At 36.0% G+C, this 23440-nt stretch overlaps 1 protein-coding gene across 1 annotated transcript in view; it reads left to right on the forward strand.

Annotated features, from left to right (window-relative positions):
* The window catches only part of CPS1 (carbamoyl-phosphate synthase 1), a gene marked incomplete at its 5' end in the record, with an annotated part of 115507 nt that overhangs the window by 23669 nt on the left and 68398 nt on the right, over nucleotides 1–23440 (forward strand). The window contains 12 exons of the mRNA XM_084254864.1: nucleotides 1512–1568; nucleotides 4050–4142; nucleotides 7791–7880; nucleotides 9626–9754; nucleotides 10338–10444; nucleotides 11340–11478; nucleotides 12566–12643; nucleotides 14223–14321; nucleotides 15975–16070; nucleotides 19061–19250; nucleotides 20269–20426; nucleotides 21929–22057. Of these exons, the coding sequence (XP_084110990.1) occupies nucleotides 1512–1568; nucleotides 4050–4142; nucleotides 7791–7880; nucleotides 9626–9754; nucleotides 10338–10444; nucleotides 11340–11478; nucleotides 12566–12643; nucleotides 14223–14321; nucleotides 15975–16070; nucleotides 19061–19250; nucleotides 20269–20426; nucleotides 21929–22057 (1365 nt within the window). The remainder of the gene's footprint in view (nucleotides 1–1511; nucleotides 1569–4049; nucleotides 4143–7790; nucleotides 7881–9625; nucleotides 9755–10337; nucleotides 10445–11339; nucleotides 11479–12565; nucleotides 12644–14222; nucleotides 14322–15974; nucleotides 16071–19060; nucleotides 19251–20268; nucleotides 20427–21928; nucleotides 22058–23440) is intronic.

A 23440-nucleotide genomic window follows, 5' to 3' on the forward strand; every position in this document is an offset into this window, starting at 1 on the left:
AATTCACTTTGTTTAGGTCACTCAGCCATCCTTTTTCTTTTTAAATTGTACTACTCTTTGTTAATATAATGTTGGTATACAACACATATGATTCAGAGAAATAAGTTCACACTTCTTCAGATGTAATTATATTATGCTTTCTTCAATTTATGTTTTATGAGTATAAACAGATTGACATTGTCTTTGGGGCTAAAACTATGACATCATTATATATCTCATTTGAAGTAATAAATGATGAAAGGTATAAAGCTTATTTTATTCATTTCCTACTTTAATTATTATTTTCTAATCAAATACAGATGGTTTTTTGGGTCTGGATGTCAGACACACTTAAAGATAATGGGTCTTCTACATTTAGCTTCTCTAGTGTTGTAGCTACTTTGTCTTGAGTTGTTGCTGGACCTATAATTGACAAAATGTTATCTTAAGAAACCTCGGCTTTTCCAAAATCTACCTATTTTGGCTAAATGCTTCCTCTTTCTGAAAAATGAAAAAATCTTGATCTTGGCGTCCTGGGTCTCCTTTCTAAATTTTAATAGGGGGATGAAAGTATTTATATCATCTCCAGAGTTGTTAATATTTTCTTCTCAGCTATTATCTGAATTTATTTCTTTTATCCAGACAGCTAATTTTTATAATGGTCATTCACTAACCTACTTCCTCTGCCACCTTTTAATGTGTTATTTAAGACACCCGCTATTTAGAGCACAGCTTCTCTATGCACAGCTAAGAGTCTTAGTGTAAGTCTAATCCACCGCTTGTTATTTTATTTTTAAAAAATGTCCTTTGAGTTTTCTTCCATAATCACAGACACATAGAGGGGAATAATATAATAACTTGTTCATCTCCTTCTATGTACAGGTACAGAAAAACACTTTGCTTAGACATCACTCCGATCATTGGTGGCAGAAAAGAAATCAGAACTTGTTTTCTTGTTCCTAATTCTCTTGCTGCCCTTTTATTATTCCACATCTGTCTATATCCAACATAGTGAAAAACAAAACAAATTGTGGGGTTACTTGACTTACTAACAGGGTGGGCAAATTTTATTGTAGCATGAAAACTTAACAAGGATCTTTAGATAAATGTGTAAAGTGCCTGCTATGTACCCAAGGACAGTTAGCTCAAAAATGGTTTTGCATATTATTCATGTATCGTAACTTATGAATTTTGCAAATTCTGTTATAAACACACACACACATACACACCAACACATGACATTACTTATTTAAAATCCTGGGTTAAACACAACAACACTGTAGCAGAAGATTGATGTTCAGAATTTTTCATTTTTTATTCTGAGGAAGAGCCTGCGTTTTAAGAGTCCTGTGCCCAACTGGAACAGCAATTTACCGTGTTCTGACAACACGGTCACCCTGGGTCAGAGAAAAGAAGGAGTAGGGAAATTATTTACTGCTCAAGAAGATAGATGATGTTAAGTTTGTAACCTGAAAACAATATGCTGGATCTAATTTCCTCCAATTTCACTGTCACTACAATTTTTCTTACAGGTTCCTGCAATTTATGGAGTGGATACAAGAATGCTGACTAAAATAATTCGGGATAAGGTATGACCAACATCTTTAGCCAAATCTACACACACACACGCGCACACACACTCTCTCACACACACTCATTTTTTTTCTTCATGTCCAAGAAATCCATTAGTATGCAAAAGAATGAATCTTGCAATGTTCTGTCATATGGAGCTTTGTCATCTTGTTTTACTACTTCTGATACAATTTTCAAGGCTTAATACTTAACTGGGATATTCATTACTGAATGGACTTGAGATTAATTCACTTGAAAGGAACTTACTGAGTATTCACTGTCTTCGCTACCCCTGTGAGTCAAGGTCTTTATAATTCAAGTCACACGACAGGACTAGTGAAACAAATGGAGAATGTTACTTACAAGTGCATAAAATTTTTGCCTAAATCGAATGTCTACATGCCAGAAAATGCAAAGCAGGAAGTATAGAGCATTGGTGCTGATATTTCTTTAGCCTTCTTGGAGAAGTTTCCAATGAAATTAAGGTGCTATATTTCCTGAGTGTACCAAATTAGCCCTGTATGCATTATCTCAATTATCTAGTCTCTGCTGGAACTAAACCAATGACCAAGGTGATAAAAGGCATCTGCCGAAATATCTGACCTGTTCTCTGAGAATATTTCTTCACCATCTGCTTATTTCTTCTTGTTATAAAAGGTGAACACCATTTTATTTTCTACATGAACTCTTATACCCCAGACTGGATGCAAACTTTACATCACTGTAATGTTAACAGTGATGTTAACAAATACCACTAATGATTTTTCATTGAATTATATTACATAAAAAAGGGAAAAAGGTAAATGGCACAATTTCAGAATGAAATGAGTTTTTCAAAAAAATCTCTTAAATTTTCTTTGTTACATGATATAATATATTGGTAAAGGATCCCTATTAGCAGAAAGGAAAAAACAGCTTTGGAAATAAGAATATGGCTCTGTACCCATGACCCGAAGGATGACAAAGTTTATGTAATCCTCTGATTCTATTTCCCTCTTCCCTGATTTTCCTGAGAATAGATTTTAGATTATATATCCCAAGTAGATTCATATGTTTTCTTAGCCCATCATTATCTTGTGAGAGCAGTAAACAGTGATGAGGTTATAAGTAACAGTGAGGAGGATGAGAATAAAATTGGGAAATCCAACTTGGGCTGCAGAATTGGCAGGTTGAATACAACAAATTCAGACTTAATAACTTGGGAAAACACGTTCCAAGCTTATACTGTGTTCTTCATGTGACTAGGTTTTAGAGGAACCCTCTTTTTTTATCAAAGGCAGTTAGTCTTTCAAAATTTGGCTGAATAGTTATAACACATTAGTATGCAACAGAATGAATCTTGCAGTGTTTTGTCATTTGGATCTTTGTCATCTTGTTTTACTACTTCTGATACAATGTTGAAAGTAAGGTTGTATTTCATTCAGCACACTTTAAGAACTGAAAACCAAATTTTAAGATTAGGTATCCATAAATGTATTAAGGAATTCTGTGATTTGGATTATAAAAGTAAGTAGAGACTAGCATGAAATTTAATCATTCGGTGTAGAAGTAAAAGGTGTTTTTATTTATTTTTCCCGGAGGGTGAAGTAGCACTCCAGTTTTAATAATGGCACTGAAATGAGCATCATATCTGAGTGGTATGCTGGCCCTTTCTACCCTCACCTCATCCCAGGTGACTTCTTCCCAAATGTTCAAAGGGAAATAAAAGCTTCCTTCTATTTTCTTTAAGCAATCACTTCCTTGAAGAAAGGCAAATTAATGAATTGTTTTAACTATTCACCCCTCAATAAAGTCTTGGTTGCTATATAAAACATGCCATTTTTTCTAAGTAGTTCAAACTAGAATTACTAACAAATTAGTAAATCTCAAGGCACAGCTAATAATAAGAAGAAATAATTTTGCCACATTCAACCTAGCAAGATTAGTTTGTGAGAACTTCACAGAGGGTTAAACTTTCTTAAAGCCAGGCCCTTAGGGACATCTGGACATTAGCATGTCTAAAGCAGTGAATATTTTCATTGACATTTCTCAGAGTTTATGACTCATACTCTATTTTCCTTTTCTACCATCTGATATTATCATAAATTCTCATTCTTTTCAATTTTCTGCAGTTTTTGTATCTTTTTTTCTTCTCCATAGATTGTTTTGTCCCTTTTCCCATGAAATGTCTTTAGATAACATAAATTAATAGGTACCCTTAATACTCCAATTTTACCAGCCTAGAATCTGGAGAGCTGGATTCTGTCACCTTTTGACTTTTGTCCCCTGGGTGACTGTCTCAGCCTTAATGAACTAATTGTTCTTCCAAAGTGTTTCCAAAATGTACTGTGCAAATTGTTTCATCTTTCCACTTTGAGAAGATGAAGATCTTCTGCTGATGGTTATGAGTAGTTACAAAGACATCTAAATCTTGGAGCAGCTGTTTAAGTCCCTGGAATTTATTCTGCCAGCACCTTAATTGTTGCTCCCTTTTAACTGTCTGTTTCTTAATTTGATAGGGTACCATGCTTGGGAAGATTGAATTTGACGGTCAGCCTGTGGATTTTGTGGACCCCAACAAGCAGAATTTGATTGCTGAAGTTTCAACCAAGGTGAGATTTTACCTTCGTAGTTTGTAACTTTATTTTATTTCCTTTAGACCTTTCTTGAAATATCAAAATCTTCATTTAGGCAGAGGGCATATTCCAGAAGTACCAGAGGTGAGAGGGAAAAAGGGTCTCACAGTAGCTAAAATATATATTACAAAGTTTACTTACAGGAAAGCATTCATGTGCTGACTTAGATCCTGTTTTAGTGCTTTGAATGAAAGGCTTCCATACAGCTGCATATCTAGGATCTTGCTATATAAATTTAAGATGTTTGCTCAAGTCTTCCCGTGAACTTACTTTCTTCTTGACCCATATTTTACAGGGTCAGAATATATTTGCAAATTCTTTTCCTCTGCCTAGGGTCCCTCTTTAGCCTCCCCTCTTGGCTTTCTGGAAGTCACTTTCAAAAGTCAGATCATTGTTCCCCCATGAAGTTTCTCCTTCATTGTTCCCCTATGAAGTTTGTATTTCATGTCATTTTATAAAGTTCCATCCATCCATCCATCCATTTTCAAAGTGTATTTAACTCTTAGAAGGATTGTCTGTCTCACATGCCAGTGACTAATTCTTTGAGAGGAACAGTCATGATTTACTTCCCTCAATCCCCACCACTAGCCAGAGTGATGCTCAATGATAAATACTGAATGAATGAATAAGAACATGGGCAAAGCCAGTAAATAGCACTCAAAGTTGGTGGTAAAGATGTAACGCATTTTGTTTCTCTTCAAGTCCTGATTGCTTTAGTCAGTGCTTCTGATGGTTTGATTTATCTCCAGTACTATTATAAAATTATTATTACTCTTAACTATTATGGCTTTCATTAATAAATTGATAATAGACAAGATTGTATTGAGTACCTATTATATATCAGGCTTTCTTTAGACACTTTACACTAACCAATTTATTCAATCATCAGAGCAATCTAGAATCTTATTAGAATCTAATTTACCAAAGAAGAAATTGGGATATAGAGATTTAATTCCATTCTCAGGGTAAGCAGCTACTGCTAGGTAAGATTTACCCCTAGAAAGGCTTGCTTCAACATCACTCACTTAAACATTATATCATATGCCTCTAATATTTTATAAATAGTAAGCATTAGTAACTATGATTATGCTATCATATAATAATATTCAAATAAGCTTAGATAGTTTTATTCAGATCCGTTTACATTTGGAGAGATAGAGGGAAAATGCATTAGAAATCCCCCTCTGGTTGTAAGCAGCACTCAACCCCCTACTGTGACAAAATACCTGTTCATTTGTGGAATGATTCATGTGACCTAGCACCGATCAGGTGAGTATGAGAATATTTCTGAGGAAGAGCTGCAGCTGTAAGAATATTGTTGCCTCAGAGGTTTTTTTTTTTTTAAATTAATTTATTTATTTATACAAGCACTGGGTACAGTCAGAAGTGCGGGAGGGTGAGAGAATTCACCAGAGCCAGAGCGGGAACAGAACAGGCAGAAGGACCGAAGTACACTGCTAAGGGGAGCAGTGGCAGGAGAGATCTGTCGCGCCATGTGGTACCCTCGCCGGTGGTGGGGGATCAAACCCGTGCTGCAGAGGCTGCAGGCAGCTTCGCAGCCCTGCACTCAACTGCTGCGCCAACAGGGGAGGCCCACCTCAGAGAATTTTTAACAGAAAGGTTTATTAAACATGTAAAAAGCCTGGCTAGCGGTATGCCAGACGTAGAGAAAAAACATGTTCATCTGACAAGTATTGCTATACTTGTCACATGGAAATGGGGGACGAGGTTTTGGGGTTCCCTGAAATCAGTAGTGAGTCTTGAAGTACTTATCAGTCCTGGGCATGCATTTTACATTATGCTGAATTGTAATGAAAAGGAGTTGTTAAAGAAAGTGAATTTTAACTAAATATGTAATTGCTAATGTATTTGGAATTTAATCATTCTATATGTGATGTTCCCATGTTCTAATTCAAACAATTGTCTATTGAAATAACATGGAACTGTTTTCTCCCTGCTTGTTGCCTTACATTTCTCATTGAAGTGATTGTCATTTGAGACACAGCATGCATGAGGCTGTTTTTCCTTTTTGAAAGATAGAATTTTAGGATTGAGAATGACTGTGGATCTAGTCTGGTTCTTACCAAATATGAGGAATATTGGTCTGAAGATATTCACCCTAAAATAATTCTGTGGTCAAATTATGCTGAAAAGCACTGCATAACATAGTCCTCTCTGGGAGAGACCTAATGCATGTCTGTAGTCTTGTATTTGTGAGTCTTGCTTATCTTCTCTGATTCTGCTGGAGAGTATATCGTGTCTTTGTGCAGAGGCCAGCAAAAAGGGACCTATTTCTGTTTTTACCTCTGTCAAATCAAGAGAGAGATCGCAATGATCAAAGCTGTCTCTGTTTCTTAATTCAAGCTCAACTAAATCATTTTATTATAGCTATGATGAAGTGTATATTTGTATCAGGAGATTCTATTTATTCTGTGAGTTTTGTTTGGATGTGGCTGATAATTTAATTCATTGTATTGTGATTGCAATTTAATGTAGCAACCAGTTTGTAATATTCCCTTATTTTGTAACAGAAACCTAACGTTAGGAATAAATCTATACTTTTCAGACTATCTCATTAGAAAGACGATCTGTAGCAGTCATGGATGAATTCAGTAATAATCCCCCCAGATCATGGAAGGACTGGTGTTTTGTTTTTTTCTAGAATGGTTAGCAGGAGAAAAAGTAAAATCCTTTTTATATTTTTCCCTGAACTAAGTCTAAGGAAAGACTTCACATTAAATAGACCTGTGGAGAAGTAGACATCTCAGTTAAAGTAAAATACTCTTTCAAACACCCAGTTTGCAGCTTTTATCTAAAACCTTTTGCAAATGTAGAAATCATTCTAAATTCAGAATTTGCTAGCTAACTCTCAAGGCTGGAACCAGATTGGGGACTCAGCCCTCTAGGCTTCTCTGTCTATATTTCTATTATTTCTCTTTTTATGACTTTGGGGAACTGCTTCTTTGGTAAATGCCTGTGAAAATGGATCTAACTCCAAGCAGTGTTTAAGACGTAGGTAGTGGTTATGATATGCTCCGGGATTCTTTTATGAAGTGTACCATTTAATGCAAACAATTACACAGTAACCTAAAGGGACCAGTGGTCTATAAGACTTATCAATTCCTCCGACTCTTATTAATTTTATCCATTAGCCCCATTGCATAAACCTAGCCCCAATAATAATCCTACTCCAACCAGAGCTTTACTGTAAGTTGAGGCTCAAGTGGTATTTAAAGCATGATGTATCTATAACCACATCTGTGTATAGCTGAATCAGGCAAAGATACTTGAAAATTCCAGTGCAACTGGTTGTTACTGAGGCAAAACATGGGAAAGATGGTTGTTAACCATGGAAGCAATCAATTTGTTAGGAATCATTGTTATTCTTGTAATTAACACTTTATATAAAACAGCAAAGTACTTTTTATCTCATAAAAAAAGATACCGCCTATGATGCTCATTTGTGCCTATCTTACAAATTGATTAACTGCCAGTCACTCCCTAGTAGTTGCCAATCAATCTGTTACCAGCCTAAGTACAAAGCACACTCAGATGTTTTTAAGAAACTGGTGTATTGCTTATAACTAGAACTTTCCTCTCATGCTCTGGTTTTTCAAATGGCAGGATGTCAAGGTGTTCGGCAAAGGAAATCCCACAAAAGTGGTAGCTGTGGACTGTGGCATAAAAAACAATGTAATCCGTCTTCTAGTAAAGGTAAGTAATTTGTTCCATCTTTCCGGTGAGGGTTTGTAATATTGATCGTTAGTGTTACGCTGATTTCCTCTATCTGTTTCAGAGAAAGCTTGTGCATTTTCTCAGAATGTCAGGGGATCTACTTTCTTCTTGTTGCCTTTGATCTACAAAATAACACATTTATCCCTGTTCAAATTAGAGATATAGGCTACTATGTTAAAAGAAAAAAAGGTGCAAAGGCCACAAAAACACAGAAGAAAATAATGACTTTTCTTATTGCTTACTGACTGACATTCTGAGACATGCCATATTCACTTTCTTGGGGTTTTGAGATGATCAGAAAGTTTGTTAGTCAGAGAGTTCCTCCACTGAGATACCTTTATTATGTACCACATGTTTTCAGGGGTGATGCCTAACACAGTACAAACTTTCCCATTGCTTTATACCCACTCTTAGACAACAAGTTAAAATTAACTGTTAAAAATGGGTAAGGAGCATTTAGCAATTATGATAATGTTTTCTTAAATGTTGTTTTGTCTGTATTTGTCCTGTTCCCCCCTTTTCTTGTAACCTGGTCTAAGTCTCTCTCTCTCCTTCCCTCCCTCTCTCTGTGATATTTGCACAACACCAAATTAGCATGGTTATAAGAGAAATATTCAATTTACCTTTTCTTTTTTAGAAAATAGCAGCAATATCCAAATCATGATTACAAATCCTTATCAGTTTCATTAACAAAAATTTGAAAGGACTTTTCAGTAGCAGATACTGTGGATGGTCTTTCCACATCTATGTCTTTTTTGTTGTTGGTTTTTTTAAAGGCTATTTTAAGGCATTTTGCTTTTCTTATAATTGCAAGCATCTGCATCTCATTGCCTGAGGGCTCATTTTGGTTGGCTGGAACCTACTGGCAGGCAGGAAATGCCATAAAATTAAAGGTTCTTGGAACAGCCCCAAACGAAGGTTAGGAAAGGCTTAGTACATAAATATCCCAGCTCCTTTGCCCCATGACTGACTGTCCTTAAGGTGGATATTCTGCATTGGGTCACAGACTTCCCCAATGGCTTTAACTCCAGTTGGCCATGGAGGTAACTGCTTCATAATGCATTTATTGAGGTGTCTTAGGGTGTCCTTTCCATTCATATTTCTGGGAAACCCTTCCAAGTAAACTTCTATTTCAAATACTTCCTCTCAAATACTTTTTTCAAGAAATGCTTCTAAAGAAACTATCAAAGATATTTTCCTGTGCACGTTTCTATAGAAAATTCTAGTTTTTTTTTTTTTAAATTAGAATTTCATTATAGATGATGTGAGAAAGCACTGGAAAGAAGGCTGATTGAAATTTAGTTGACAAAAAAGATAAAATTGAAAAGGTGAAAGGTAAACCAACTGAAATCTTGTAGAAGATGGATTCATCTCCTTCTGCAGCTCTTTATCGCACAATGAAGTTAACCTGTATTCCTGGGACCCTAGTCACAAGCCCTTAGGCTCTGAAACCTCCTAAAATACAGGAAACACATTGCCTGTTTTTTCAGGATCAAAGTTTTAATGACTTTTTTTTATCCACTTTCTGTTGACCATTGCTCCATATGCCCCACACAAAATACAATGAGCCACCAAAGAATTTTTTGATCAACATTATGTTTTCTGAATCATGTGCTGTTTACTCCTTTCCTTTAGGGAGTAGTTAGTCAAGAAAAGGTCTAGAAAAACTACACTTTGGCACAGAAAACTGTTATTAAGTTGATCATTCTTGTGTTCTTTTCCAGCGAGGAGCTGAAGTGCATTTAGTTCCCTGGAATCATGATTTCACCAAGATGGAGTATGATGGGCTTTTAATTGCCGGAGGACCTGGGAACCCAGCCCTTGCACAACCACTAATTCAGAATGTCAAAAAGGTGCAGTGAACATGGGGCTAGTGTGTATATCTGTGTGTGAGGTAGAGGGGAGGCTGCTCTGCTCTGTACTATTGAAAAGACTGCAATACATTTTATTTACTCAGGAATGTTTTAGTGCTCCCATTTGTGACCTCTGAGGCTATGTCAGCAAGATATTATATAAAGAAATAAGAGAAGAGAGAGGCAGAGGACAAAGAACCTTCCTTCAGACAAAGGAATGGGGACTGTGTCCTCTGGGCACACACACACTGGAGTGTAATCTCCAGAGGTGTCTTTCCATACAATTGTGAAACGATACTTGCATTCCTCACGAGGACCTTGGGACCTAAAAGAGCTCCATGTTCTTAAAGGCCATTAGATTTAAATTAGATTTAGGTTCACCTGAATGTTAAGCGCATTTCTTGAATTCTAATGCTTCCTATTTATCAGTCATGTCTTATTTATATTCCAACTTTTAATTCAATAACTAGTCTCTTTTCCTTGTTAACTAAGGAAAAAAAAAAGTAAGTTTTATTTTATCCTTTCTGAGGCAGCATTTTTGGGAACTGTACTTCTGGCTTAAAAAACATTCTCCCTGATTTAGATTTTGGAAAGTGATCGCAAGGAACCATTGTTTGGAATCAGCACAGGAAATTTAATAACAGGACTGGCAGCTGGTGCCAAGACCTACAAAATGCCCATGGCCAACAGGTAAGGCAGAAATGGTTTTATTTACAGGTTCTGAACCAACTCTTCGATACTGTTAGTAACTAAACCCTAAAAGACTTGGAGAACTTACATACCTTTTCCTTCAGAAAAATTGATAGCCAGACTGCTCTGTGGTTCACTGTTGTCTGAGTACCTGATACCACTTTTATAGAATTCTTGGAAGGAAGCCTTCTGTCGGGATAACTATAATAGTTTAAGCTACTTTCCTTACCTTGGCATAAATTGAGGTTATAATAATCAAATGACATTCCAAGGGAAATTGTTCAGATATCAAGCTTGATTTCAGAGCATAGATAACATCATGAGACTCTACAGTGACTTGGTAACTGAGAAATCTTCAGGTTCTCTGCATTTTACTTTTATCTCCCAAAGGATTTTAACTTGTCCATCTTGGAACTCTCTGCTCCCCCTTTACCCCCCAACTCCCCCCTCTGTTGCCACACACACACCATGGCCCAACCTCCAACCTCCACATAAAGTAGAATTAAAAATGATTCAGGACTGAGCAGTCATATCTTTCCTCTAGCTTTAAAAATGCTGTTGCTCCCTTGAAATAAGTTGCTTATATGTCTGTCTCTGTTAAAGCTAGTGGGCAACTCTTTATTTGTTATGAGTGCAGTTCCCCTTTTTCTAAAACTGATTATAGAAGTTTAATAGACCTGATATTTAACACACAACAAAGCTTCCTGAATTGATTCTTGTTGCTAAAATTATGGGTTTAACAATCTGTGACTTTTCTCACAGAGTAATTTTCACTAAGCAATTGAAACTTTTGAATTTTAATAGGCTTTTCTTATTCACTGTTTTACCTCAAACATGCTTATATTCTTCTCTTGACTTTTCCTTTTTCCTATTCTTTTTCTCCTTTTCTCTCCAGAGGGCAGAATCAGCCTGTTTTGAATGTCACAAACAGACAGGCTTTCATTACTGCTCAGAACCATGGCTATGCCTTGGACAACACCCTCCCTGCTGGCTGGAAACCACTTTTTGTGAATGTCAATGATCAGACAAATGAGGTAAGTGCTCTCAGTAAACTTGTTTAGTCTGTGATAAAAAATGCAGGGTTTTTAATACTCTGTTATACAGACACCTTTCCCTTTATTACGAGGGCTTCTTTGGTGAGTGTGTATGGAAGGAATCTTTTTGTAGGTTATTTTGTAGATTATTTCTGCTTTTAAAAAGTCTTTTCTGTCTGTTTTATTCTCTCATCAGTTGACTCACTAAAATCCATTCTTTTTTTTTTTTTTCAAAGATTGATTTATTTATGCATACAAGAACTGGGATACAGGCAGATGTGTGAGGGGTGGGGTGAGAGGATTCACCAGAGACAGAGTGGGGAACAGAACAGGCAGACTGACTGAAATACACTGCTGAGGGGAGCAGCAGGTGAGACGGGAGAGGTCTGCTGCACCATGTGGGTAGCTCCCTGGCCAGTCGGGGATTACACTCATGCTGCAGTGGCTGCAGATAGCTTCACAGTGCTGTGCTTAACCCCTTGTGCAACCAAGAAGGCCTGAAATAACCTTTAAGAATACCATGGGAGGGCCTCCCCAGTGGTGCAGTGGTTTAGTGCTGGGTTGCAAAGCTGCCCACAGCCTCTACAGCGCCAGTTCATCCCCGGCTGCCGGGCGAGGGTCCCACATGGTGTGCAGACCTCTCCTGCCACCCGCTGCTCCCCTCAGCAGTGTACTTCGTTGGTCTGCCTGTTCTGCTCTCTGCTCTGCTCTGCTCTGGTGAATTCTCTCACCCTCCCACGCTTCTGACTATACCCAGTGCTTGTATAAATAAATAAATAAATCTTAAAAAAAAAAAAAGAATACCATGGGAGAAGCAATTTAGAAGTCAGATTAAAGAAGTGGATTTGAATCTGTTTTCAACAGAGCCTAAAGGGTTCCACAGGCTTTTGTCCATATCAGTTGTTTTTATTGAGGGAACCATATTAGGTTGAGTCTTTGTTGATCTATTCTTATTAGTACTGTTAGTTTTTAGAATACTCTTAAGGTTTTAATAATTTTTTTACTTGAATTTTATTGTCCCCTGACTTGTACATAGAATTTGACACTCATTGTTACAGACGGACTTTCTTCTTTCTTACTCCTTTAGGGGATCATGCATGAGAGCAAACCTTTCTTTGGGGTGCAGTTCCACCCAGAGGTCAGCCCAGGACCAACAGACACTGAGGTATGTCAGAAAGAGGAAGCCTATTATCCACTTCATTTTTGTTTTAATCAGAAATGTGCTTAGGTGAAAATTCAAGAAATCAAAATAATTACCATAGATGATGTTGGTGAGGGACATCCTCAACACAAGTGTTTTGAAAACACATATTTTTGTGTTAAAATTTCTCCATGAATATCATGAAGGAAAAGTCTATCTTTATAAAAAATGAAAGTAGGAAAGCCCTTAAGAAACCCAATGTGATGCTATTTTTATTTAAATCATTGTAATATATTTAGTTCTGAAATTTACAATTGTTGTATTATGCAAATGAATTCCCTCTTGCTCTCCGGTTCTCATAATGGAAATGAAATTTTAATCCCCCATCTGTGACTTCACAAAAATCCCTATGGCAACTGGTTGTGTAGTCATGAAGGGAGAGTAAACAGTAGCAAGAGATAGAAGAGGGCAGGTTGTGGGGGAGGGGACAGGGCATGCTTGCACATACATATGAGTCGGTGGCTTCAGAAAAGAATGATGAGGAGTGCTTAGAAGAATTTTGTTCTTAACTTAAACATTTTTACTTTTTTAAGTGAGTTATTGGTTCAGTATTTAAGGCTATCCTTCCAAACAAGTCTGACACAGAACAATCTGGGAGGTGTGGAGTGACTTCCTTTTCCCACCCTAGGGCCTCCAGTAGTAATGCTGACAATTCTTCCTTGTCAGGGGAGACTCAGAAAAGCTACCTACATATAATAGGGAGGAAATAAGAAATTTCCTCTGTGAAGTCTGCTTCCTCATCCTTGAGTTGCCTTTTCAGATATTTGTATTTGGTCCTTATTTTAATATTATTAGGAAATAATGGTTTTAAATAAAGTCAGTATAACATTACTGACCTAAAATGAAAATCATAAATAACATTTAGCTTCATACGTATATCATTTAATGAATGCTGAATACTTTTTATAAATTTAAAATCTAAATTATTTGCCTCTATCAATTCTTCAGAATAGGAATGTGGAAATTAAGATACACAATGGAGTGAATGTCACTTAACCCTTTTCTTGTTCAGTCAAATAGTTACAAGACAAAAAATGTGTATCTTTGTTGATATGTATCGTGTTTAGTGTGACAATGAAAGTAAAATCATTGGTAAAGCTTAAGGATACTCTTTAGCAATATTTTTAGAGTTGATAGAATTTTTTTTAATGCCACTCTATACTTAGAATGCCTAAGTGGCATAGACTGAACATTTTTTGAATAATTTGAATTTTATTTAGAAGAAGAAAAAGATTGATAATTATAAGGCCAAAAATATGACTCTCAAAATGCTTATCTTAAATGTTCATTGCCTGCTGAAAGCTTTCTTTTGGTAGTTTTGAAGTGAGTAGTTAGAAGTATTTATTTCATCTAATAATCATATAAAACATAAGTAAATGTGTAGTCTTGCCAGATTTGGCAAAAAAGAAAAACAAATATTGCAGAGGAATACCTATGCGAAGAAATCATATGTTGTTTAGTTTCAAATTTAACTGACATATTGTATCAGACGAACTAATGGATTTTGAAGTTTCTAGTTAATTGTTTATAATTTTTTTCCTAGTACCTGTTTGATTCCTTTTTGTCATTAATAAAAAAAGGAAAAGGCACCACCGTTACATCAGTTCTACCAAAGCCAGCGCTAGTTGCATCTCGAATTGAGGTCAGTATAGGTGGTTTGATTTTATCTATTTTGGATTTTCTCTATAGTGTGATGGGTTTTTTAAAGGGAATGATTTAAGTCATTTTAATGTCTGTGAAAAATGATTTTTAATATTGTAATTATCTTAGCAGCTACTTATGTTCTGTTCTTGATGATATTCATTGGAGTCTTCATGTTTTGATTTAAAGTTATACATGTCAAAGTTTACTTTTTCTAGAATATTTGTAATTAGTTTAGTAAAGACTAATGTTTAGTTTAGAATTTGATATAATTTAGAATTTGCAACATCTTCCATTACTTAATACACTCTAGCCCTATATATGCTTGAGATAAAGCTCAGACTATGTAAGATTGGATTTTTTTGTTTCAACTACAAGAGTTATTATTGGCTGTCATGTGTCAAATAATACTATTTTACCTCTCAAGAGCAAATGGATGAGGATTAATATAGTGTAAGACTTAAATCCTTATTTGTTTGAATGTGTATGCTAATGTAAGATTTCTACCCATTTCCTTCCTAGTTAAAACCATTTACATATTCACACCATTATTATGTAAATTTTACAAAAATGTATGTGCTTTCAAGTATATACCCGTATATACTTTATATTTTTATAAATAAAAGTGAGAGTTGATTGATATGTTTACAAGAAGCAATAAGGTAGGTTAGACAGTCTGTTTCAAGGATTTCCATGACAGTTTCTTTTCGTGAGACAGAGAGATTGGTGCTAATACAGCCATTTGATGGGGAATCAAAATGTGGAGGCTCAGTAGCTAAGTAAGCTGTGTACTTACGTGTAGTGTTTTTCTCAGAATATTAACGCATGTACCTCAGGTGCTTTTCTTTTGTCCACGGTGAGGTGAGGAAAATGTTATAGTTTGGTATTCCACAGTGTTTTGTATGTGAAAAGACTATGTTTTGCATAGTAGTTTCCCTCTAAATACTTGTTGATGGGAACCAAGTTTTCCAAGTCCTTGTTTCTTGCAGTGGCCAAGAACCTCTTTTTCTACTGAAGGGCTTGGCAGTTGTGAGTAAACAATAGGCAGTGTGTTTATTTGTGGATTTTTAATATGCTACCAACACACATCTTTTTTTTTTGTTATTGAGTTTTCCATAAATATTTCTAGTATTGAACTGTAAAGTAAAGGTGAAAGGTAAATATGAAGGTATCGCCTCACCAGCTATGCTTGGTCCTTCTTGGGTAAGGAAGAAGGCACTGAGGCTGGTTTGTATTTATGCTGATTCTTTGTCCAAAGAAACCTATGGACTATTGAGTGTATTACTTTTAGTCAATTAAATTTCAAGGAGATCCTTATCTAAATATATATATATATATACACATACACATAATATATATAGTTACATATATATTTTCATAATTACTTTTAGATATTTATATGTTTAACTGAAATGTAGAGCTTCTGAAAAAATTTTAAAGTGAAAAAATTTTATGAACTTTGGGAATTGCTTGAAAATTAGAGATTTTTAAATGTGTCAGTTTTTTCTGCCCACTTATTATATGTATTTCAAAACACTGTACTTTAAATCACCACATAAATCCAGGCAATCTAATTTGTCCTCCTCACTCTTGAAAATGCCTTATTGTCACCATGCTTGTAATGAAAATAATGTTATTTTCTTATTGCTTACAGGTTTCCAAAGTCCTTATCCTAGGATCAGGAGGCCTGTCTATTGGTCAGGCAGGTGAATTTGATTACTCAGGATCTCAAGCTGTAAAAGCCATGAAGGTGAGAGAATATGATCTTTGCTAGAATTAAATACTCCCTTTAATGAGTCTAATTAGTATTTTATAATTTAGATTTATGACACTACCTCTTTTCAAAGTCACTATAATTAATTTCCCAAACTATTCCTCACACATCTTATGTTAAATAAAGTTTGATCACAGAGAAGGTTTTTAAATTTCTCAAATGTTCCTGTCTATAAATTAAGAAGGTTAGCTTGGCCTCCAAAATTATCTGTCATCACGTGTCTGTGTTGAAAACATATAAGGCCACATTTATAGAGACTTTTGGGCCAGTGGGCTTTTAAAATACACTGGTCATTTGTGTGAAAGAGGGAATTTGGACTTCTTTGGTGCTCTAAAGCCCTTCAGATGTTCTACAGGATGCTTCAGGCATCTCTGCTAGAGCAAAATGGGAAGATTCAGTTGGAGAGCAAAGGCAGTAATGTCTTTTTTGTTCAAGCTTTGCAAGTTGTTACCTGTCACTAAGAGACTCCTATCTATAACTTGAAGTGGATGACCTATCTGAATGGCTTGGCTGGATTGTCAAGTGGAAAAGAGATTTCATACCCAAGTTGAGAAGTTGTTTCTTCACTTTCTCTGGAGCTTTCCCTAACCATTCACATAGTAAAACAAACATTTAGAAAAATTCCATTGTATTTGTGAGGTATTTCTCCTGAAGAGCTAACTGGCTTCTCTCTCGTATCCTTACCTGTCTGCCTAGTGTCCAATTTGGTGCTAATCAGACCATCCAGAGGCAATGGAGTTCTCCCTGGCCTTGCCTCAGGCTTTGCAGTATAAAGATGTTCACCAGGGACCTGAGTGGGAGAGAGAAAAGCAGGGAAGTGTCTAGAGAATAGGACAACACATGAAGAGATCAGTTGGCCAAAAATTTTCTTTTCTTTCTATTCAGTATTCTACATAGATTTTCACATGATAGATGTCTGTTAAAAAAGGTAGAACACAGCCCCCAATTACCTTATTCTTCTTCCATTTTTTAAAAATACCCTTTGCATGTATGCTCAGGTATGTATGCACACAAGCTCACAATTTTCTTGCACATTTTCAAGGTCATTTTACTTCATTGTGTTATGATTCTTCTTCTCTTTAGGTAGATAGTTTTATAAAGAATATTTCTATAGCTTATACTTTTTTAAATGTGCTTTTATTAGGAATAGAAACTATTAGATGTGTTATTGTGATTAGATATTACTAGATATTAATTAAATATTTAAAAAGAATTAGGTGGTACATGTATTGTGGAAAGAACTATATTAGAAAAATGATACAAAGTTCCCTGAAATGGTCACTCATCATATATGTGTGTGAGACTTTTCCCTATGTAATTATTTTTATGAAAATAGATAATTAAGTTGTATTGCACATTTAGGAAAAAAACTTACTATTATACTTAAGTCTGTCCCTGGTACAAGACTTCCTGTAACTTTTTTTTTTTTTTTAAAGATTTATTTATTTATTTATACAAGTACTGGGTACAGTCAGAGGCAAGGGAGGGTGAGAGAATTCACCAGAGTCAGGGCGAGTAACAGAACAGGCAGACTGATGAAATACACTGCTGAGGGGAGCAGCGGGCGCTGCAGGAGAGGTCTGTCGCGCCATGTGGGACCCTCACTGGCAGCCGGGGATTGAACCGGCGCTGCAGAGGCTGTGGGCAGCTTCGCAGCCCAGCACTCAACCGCTGCGCCACCAGGGGAGGCCCCAAGACTTCCTGTAACTTTTGTTGATGATGTATTCTTAGATGGAACTCAATTATTTAAATTCCAATTCATATTTTAAGTACATTTGCTTATCTCTATCCATTCATATTTTGTTAATTATTTCTGTTTAAAACAATTCTTTAGAATCTCGAGAGACTCATATTATGAAAGGAAATAGGAGATAAGTCATAAGACTTGAATTAGAGTACTAATTTTACCACTTCTCTGTTATATTGAATCTAATTTCTTCATCTTGTTGGTGGAAATTTCTCTCATCACTTTGGCGTACAAATCAAATAAATCAAAAAATGGTACATAGTTTTAAGGCACAATTTGAATTTAATATAGCATGAAACACATTACAATTTTTACTTAGAGCCTCCCCCTAAGGTATGTAAGACTCTGAGGATGGTACCTATACTGTCATCTGAATATTTTGTTGACTTTTTAGAAGAGTTTAAATTTGACAGGCTAATAGGTAAGAACCATCTGCTCATATTTCATAATAATTATTTTGCTAAGTCACCCTCTTCCTGGTTTATAAAGCTATTATCTTAGTAGCTAACATGAAGAATTATTGTGAGGTTCTCTCCAGATGTCAGGAGATTGGGGTATGAATCCCTTCACACACACTCTCTCTCTCTCTCTCTCTCTTGCTCTGTCTCTCTCTCTCTCACACACATTTTTATTTTATTTTTTGCCATATGGTCATTTTCTTTTTATATATTATGTTTAAACAGTTGTGTAGTATTCTTTGTTAAAGCACTACAGCAGGCATGAAAATCTTTAAAAAAAAAAAAAAAGTGGAACCCAGCAGAAGACTGTCAGTGCTTCCAGCAAGAGGGAAGGCATTAGGCTGTATTTTAAATGAACAACCAATGTTGTCCTCAGTCAAAGGGAAGCAGCTTTGGTGGTGCTTCTAGTTTCATTTGAAATATTTTACTCTTTTAAGGTTGATTGAGCTGTAAAACTCAGTCATATTTGTGGGTGTCTAGTCACTCTATAGGCATTGTCTGTAGTGGTATGGAATTCAGAGTGACTCTCATGAAGCGGCCTGTTCTTTTTATGTGGTTTTATTTCAAATGATTTCATCCTTCCATTCACCAAGCATTTGTCTTCTTTTAACTTTCAGTCATTACTCCTATGACTGATCTCTACAGCCCACAAAATAATCAAAAGTTTTGCTACCCAATAGCAACCTTCATGTGGATATGGTTATTCTCTTCTTTTGATCATGTATTCAGATCCTGGATTCCTTTACATTTTTTTTTTTCAGGAAGAAAATGTCAAAACTGTCCTGATGAACCCAAACATTGCATCGGTGCAGACCAATGAGGTGGGTCTGAAGCAAGCAGATACTGTCTATTTCCTTCCCATCACCCCTCAGTTTGTCACAGAAGTCATCAAGGCAGAACGGCCAGATGGGCTGATTCTAGGCATGGGAGGCCAGACAGCTCTCAACTGCGGTGAGTTCTTTTGCAAATGCAGTTTTGGCCTGTGTTCTTATATATAATAATGTTTTCTTTGAACCTACCTAATAATTATGCTCCTTGTGCTCACAAAAGCTTTCTTTCTAATATGTGGGGAGGTAGTTAGCAAATAGTCATCTGTAAATGTCATGTAACAAATATTACTGGCTTATTTCAAGAAACAGCTAAGGCATAAAAAGACACATTTTACTTTCATGCTCAGGGAGAACCAAGTGGTTTTCTTATGTTTCCCTCCTTATCCAAAGATACTGCTTTTCTCTTTTATCAGTGAAGTCCTGAGAACTATTATGAATGAAAAATGAGAATTAACATGGATTTAGTGCTTTAATGGATCAGGCTTGTGGCATTTTGTGTATATTTTTGTGACCACAGCATCAGTCTCTCTACCATCCCTTTTTGTGTCTGCTGAGGCCCATGCTCTGTCCTCTTCAAAATTGGTCAAATCTTAGATCATGAATGAGTTTCTGGTTAGTTGGTGTAAGCAAGTTGGTGATGCAATCTCTGTATCAAATATGGAAGACTTAGCCAAAATCAGATAGCAAGTTAGTTAAAACACACAATTTTGGTGATTCAAACCCAGATAGATATCCTTGTCACTGAGATTATTTAAATAAGAGAAACTCTTTTGAAAATGTAGCTCAGAAAGACCTTTAGAATATACTAAGATCTTAAGATTCTCTGTATTCCTAAGATTTTTTATTATTGTGAATTTTATTATGGAGAATTTCACTTTTATTATGGAGAATTTCACCTTGCACCTGAGGTGGTTATATAAGTGACAGAGTTATCAGCAAAAAAATTTTTCAGAATGGGTTCTGAATTTTAACTTAAAAAACATTTTTTTACATCCTATATGCAGTTCTATTGTGGATGGTGATGGCTTCTTGAGGCTAATTTTAAGATTTAAAAAATTCTGTATTATATTCAGATAGCTGTTAAAAAATTCCATAAGAGTTTGAGATTTTAAAAACTGATTATTTCCATTCTTCTGTAGGAGTGGAACTATTCAAGAGAGGTGTGCTCAAGGAGTATAACGTGAAAGTCCTGGGGACTTCAGTTGAATCCATTATGTTCACGGAAGACAGGCAACTGTTCTCAGACAAGCTAAATGAGATTAATGAAAAAATTGCCCCAAGCTTTGCTGTGGAATCGGTAAGGAATCTTTGCTCTAGAGAAGCAGTACCATTATTTGTCCTGTATTCTAGGGACAATGATTTGTCATACCCATAAATAATAGTTAAAGTTATACTTGCATAGATTTTCTTCTAGCAATGTGCTAGCACCTGAGAGACATTGAATGTGAACTGCTGAGATGTTAGGGATTGGCATTCATAATGTCTTTTATTAAAAGAAAACATAAACCCAGAGACAAAGTGGTTCATCAATAGTTGAAGTGCCTCCAATCTCATAACTTCTAAATTAAAATTAAGAATTGTAATAACTTGCTGTGCCAAAGTGATTTTTACCTTCTTCCTGTGACCCATTCACACATCTTATATGTTAGAACAACCTGTAGATGGGAAGTGATTGGATTTCCATGTTCTTGTTAGAATGGACTAAATGTTTAAAAATAAAATTACCTAGAAAAAAAGTCATTGACTTTATTCACTAAGGTCTATGACTGAGAAACCTGTTGCATAGATGTTAAGGACAGATGGTTTTGCGTTTCTATTAATCATCTTCTATTTTATTCCATCCATCTTCCATTCTATGCCTATTGGCAAGCCATTATCAGGTGCCAGGAAAAAGTTTGCTCCTGATTTCAGGCACATAGTTAGTGGAATAGGGGTACTGGAAGCAGTTTTTGATGCAATTTTCCCCATTGTACAAATAGGAAGCTCCTTAGGGAGAAGGCAAGTATTGCTGGAACAACTAAAAATGGACCATGTATGTTTCAGAAAAGAATGCTATCAAGTATATGGCATGTTACAAAGCTGTCAATCAGGAATAATCCCAGGATAGCTCTGCTGAACATTTGGAAAGCTCCTGCCATACATTTATTCTTTCATTGCCAGATTTAATTATGTCCTTGCTTCCTCAGGATGAGAAGCAGGCATATGGGAAAGGTGTAATTACATTCCCATTGGTAGTGTAATAATACTCGATGACAGGAAAATATAGCCACCATATGTTGTATTCTGTAAGCTAAAAAAAAACAACAAAAAACCCAAGCTTCTGGGACTACTTTCTGACGGGACTTGAAAAATGAAAAATCTCTTTCTATATAGTGTTCCTAATGGCTAACTGCAGTAACACTAATTTAGTTTTAGTAGTAGAAGACCTTGTTTCATTATGAGATGAAAATGTTTAAAATGAATTTAAAAATTCAACATGCTTCCCATTCTCAAATTACTGATGATTATTTCTGCTTGGACCATGGCTTCATTTCTCTATATGGCAAAATAAAATTCACCACAAAGAGGTAAACAAACAAACCAAAAAAACCCTTGTTGCTTATTTTTTCAATTCTAGAATTTTACTTAAAATTTGTAAGATAACATCTGTTTTCAGAAGGAGTAGAGGGAATCATATAACATTTCCATTCTCATTTTTCCCAAATAAATTGCTTTATATGAATTGCCCAATTCTCTTGGGGTGGTCTTTTCTGTGAGTGTAGCCTGCTTAAATTGTTGAATCCTTGTTCTTGTTGACAGATTGAGGATGCGCTGAAGGCTGCAGACACCATTGGCTACCCAGTGATGATTCGTTCTGCCTATGCCCTGGGTGGGTTAGGCTCAGGCATTTGTCCTAACAAGGAGACCTTAGTCGATCTCAGCACAAAGGTATGTATTTTCACAGATGCAGTTCTGCACAACCAAGAAAAGTGACTTAATATACCTTTTCAACTAATAAAGTTTAATAGACAAGAAATAGTGTTTTCTCATGTGGCATATAAAGAAACAAAGCAAAGGGACAGAAAAAACTAAACCAGAACAACCCCTAGAAATCTGATTATAGATTTGAGGTTACCAGAAGGCGAGTGTGAGGGAATGGGGAGTAAGGGAGAAGAAGGTTTGATGGAATGTGGTAGAGGTCTATGGGTGTTTTAATGGGGGGCTTGTATGGTAACATACATCTGACTGGAGGTGAACCTATACCTTTAATTAGATAGTGTTACAAACCAGTATCAGTCCAAAAAAAATACTGTTAAATAATAATGATAATAAAAAGAAATAACATTTTCTCCATTTATTAAATCACTGCTATGTTCTCTGAAAGTGTTTTTTTTTTTAAAGATTTATTTATTTATATAAGCACTGGGGTACAGGCCAGAGGCACAGGAGAGTGAGAGAATTCACCAGTGACAGAGCAGGGAGAAGAACAGGCAGAAGGATCAAAGTACAGTGCTGAGGGGAGTAGCGGGTGAGACAGGAGAGGTCTGCCTCGCCATGTGGGTAGCTCCCTGGCTGGCTGGGAATCAACCCAGCACTGCAGATGCTGCAGACAGCTTCACAGTGTTGCACTCAACCTGCTGCACCACCAGGGAGACCCTGAAAGTTTTGTTTAAAAGATGATACCTTTGAAAGTGAAATGCAGTGCAATTATTTACATGCAGACAGTGTTAACCCGGGTGGTCCTTGGTAAACTGGTGATCACTCTGCCTTCATCTTTGTTGTCCTCACTGTTGATATCAGTGCCATGAATTTAATCCATTTTCATTTTTCTGAGCTTCACAATCTGCTACAAAATACCTATAATGCTAAAATGTATTTTAGTAATAAAAAGTAGACTGTAATATCCTATTTTCCATTATGTTTTGAAATGATGGGACATGAATGACATCTAGTATGTGAAACAAAACACATTAAGTAGGTGTTTAACATATTAAAAATGAGTGAGCTCTCTGCCACTTACCACACACAGATAAACAAAAGTGATATTTGAGTGCTTACAACTTCTTTTCCATCAAAATCACTTTTCTATATTACTAGATTTTATTTTGTTAAGTATAAGGGGACAAATTGAGAAAATTGATATTTTCTAAAGCAAAAATTAGAGATTAACGTAGAAAATCTGTTCTATGAAGCAGTGGGTTTTGCCCACACTCATTGCTCAGAGGATGGAATAGCGGTGCTGGTGGCTCAGTGCTTATTTGTTGAATGAATACATGTGCAGCCAGGAGCCTGTGTAACTTACATAGCAGACATGGCAGTGAATCTGACAGA

The sequence above is a fragment of the Talpa europaea genome, assembly GCF_964194135.1.
Source record: "Talpa europaea genome assembly, chromosome: 1".
In the NCBI taxonomy this organism is placed as follows: Eukaryota; Metazoa; Chordata; class Mammalia; order Eulipotyphla; family Talpidae; genus Talpa; species Talpa europaea.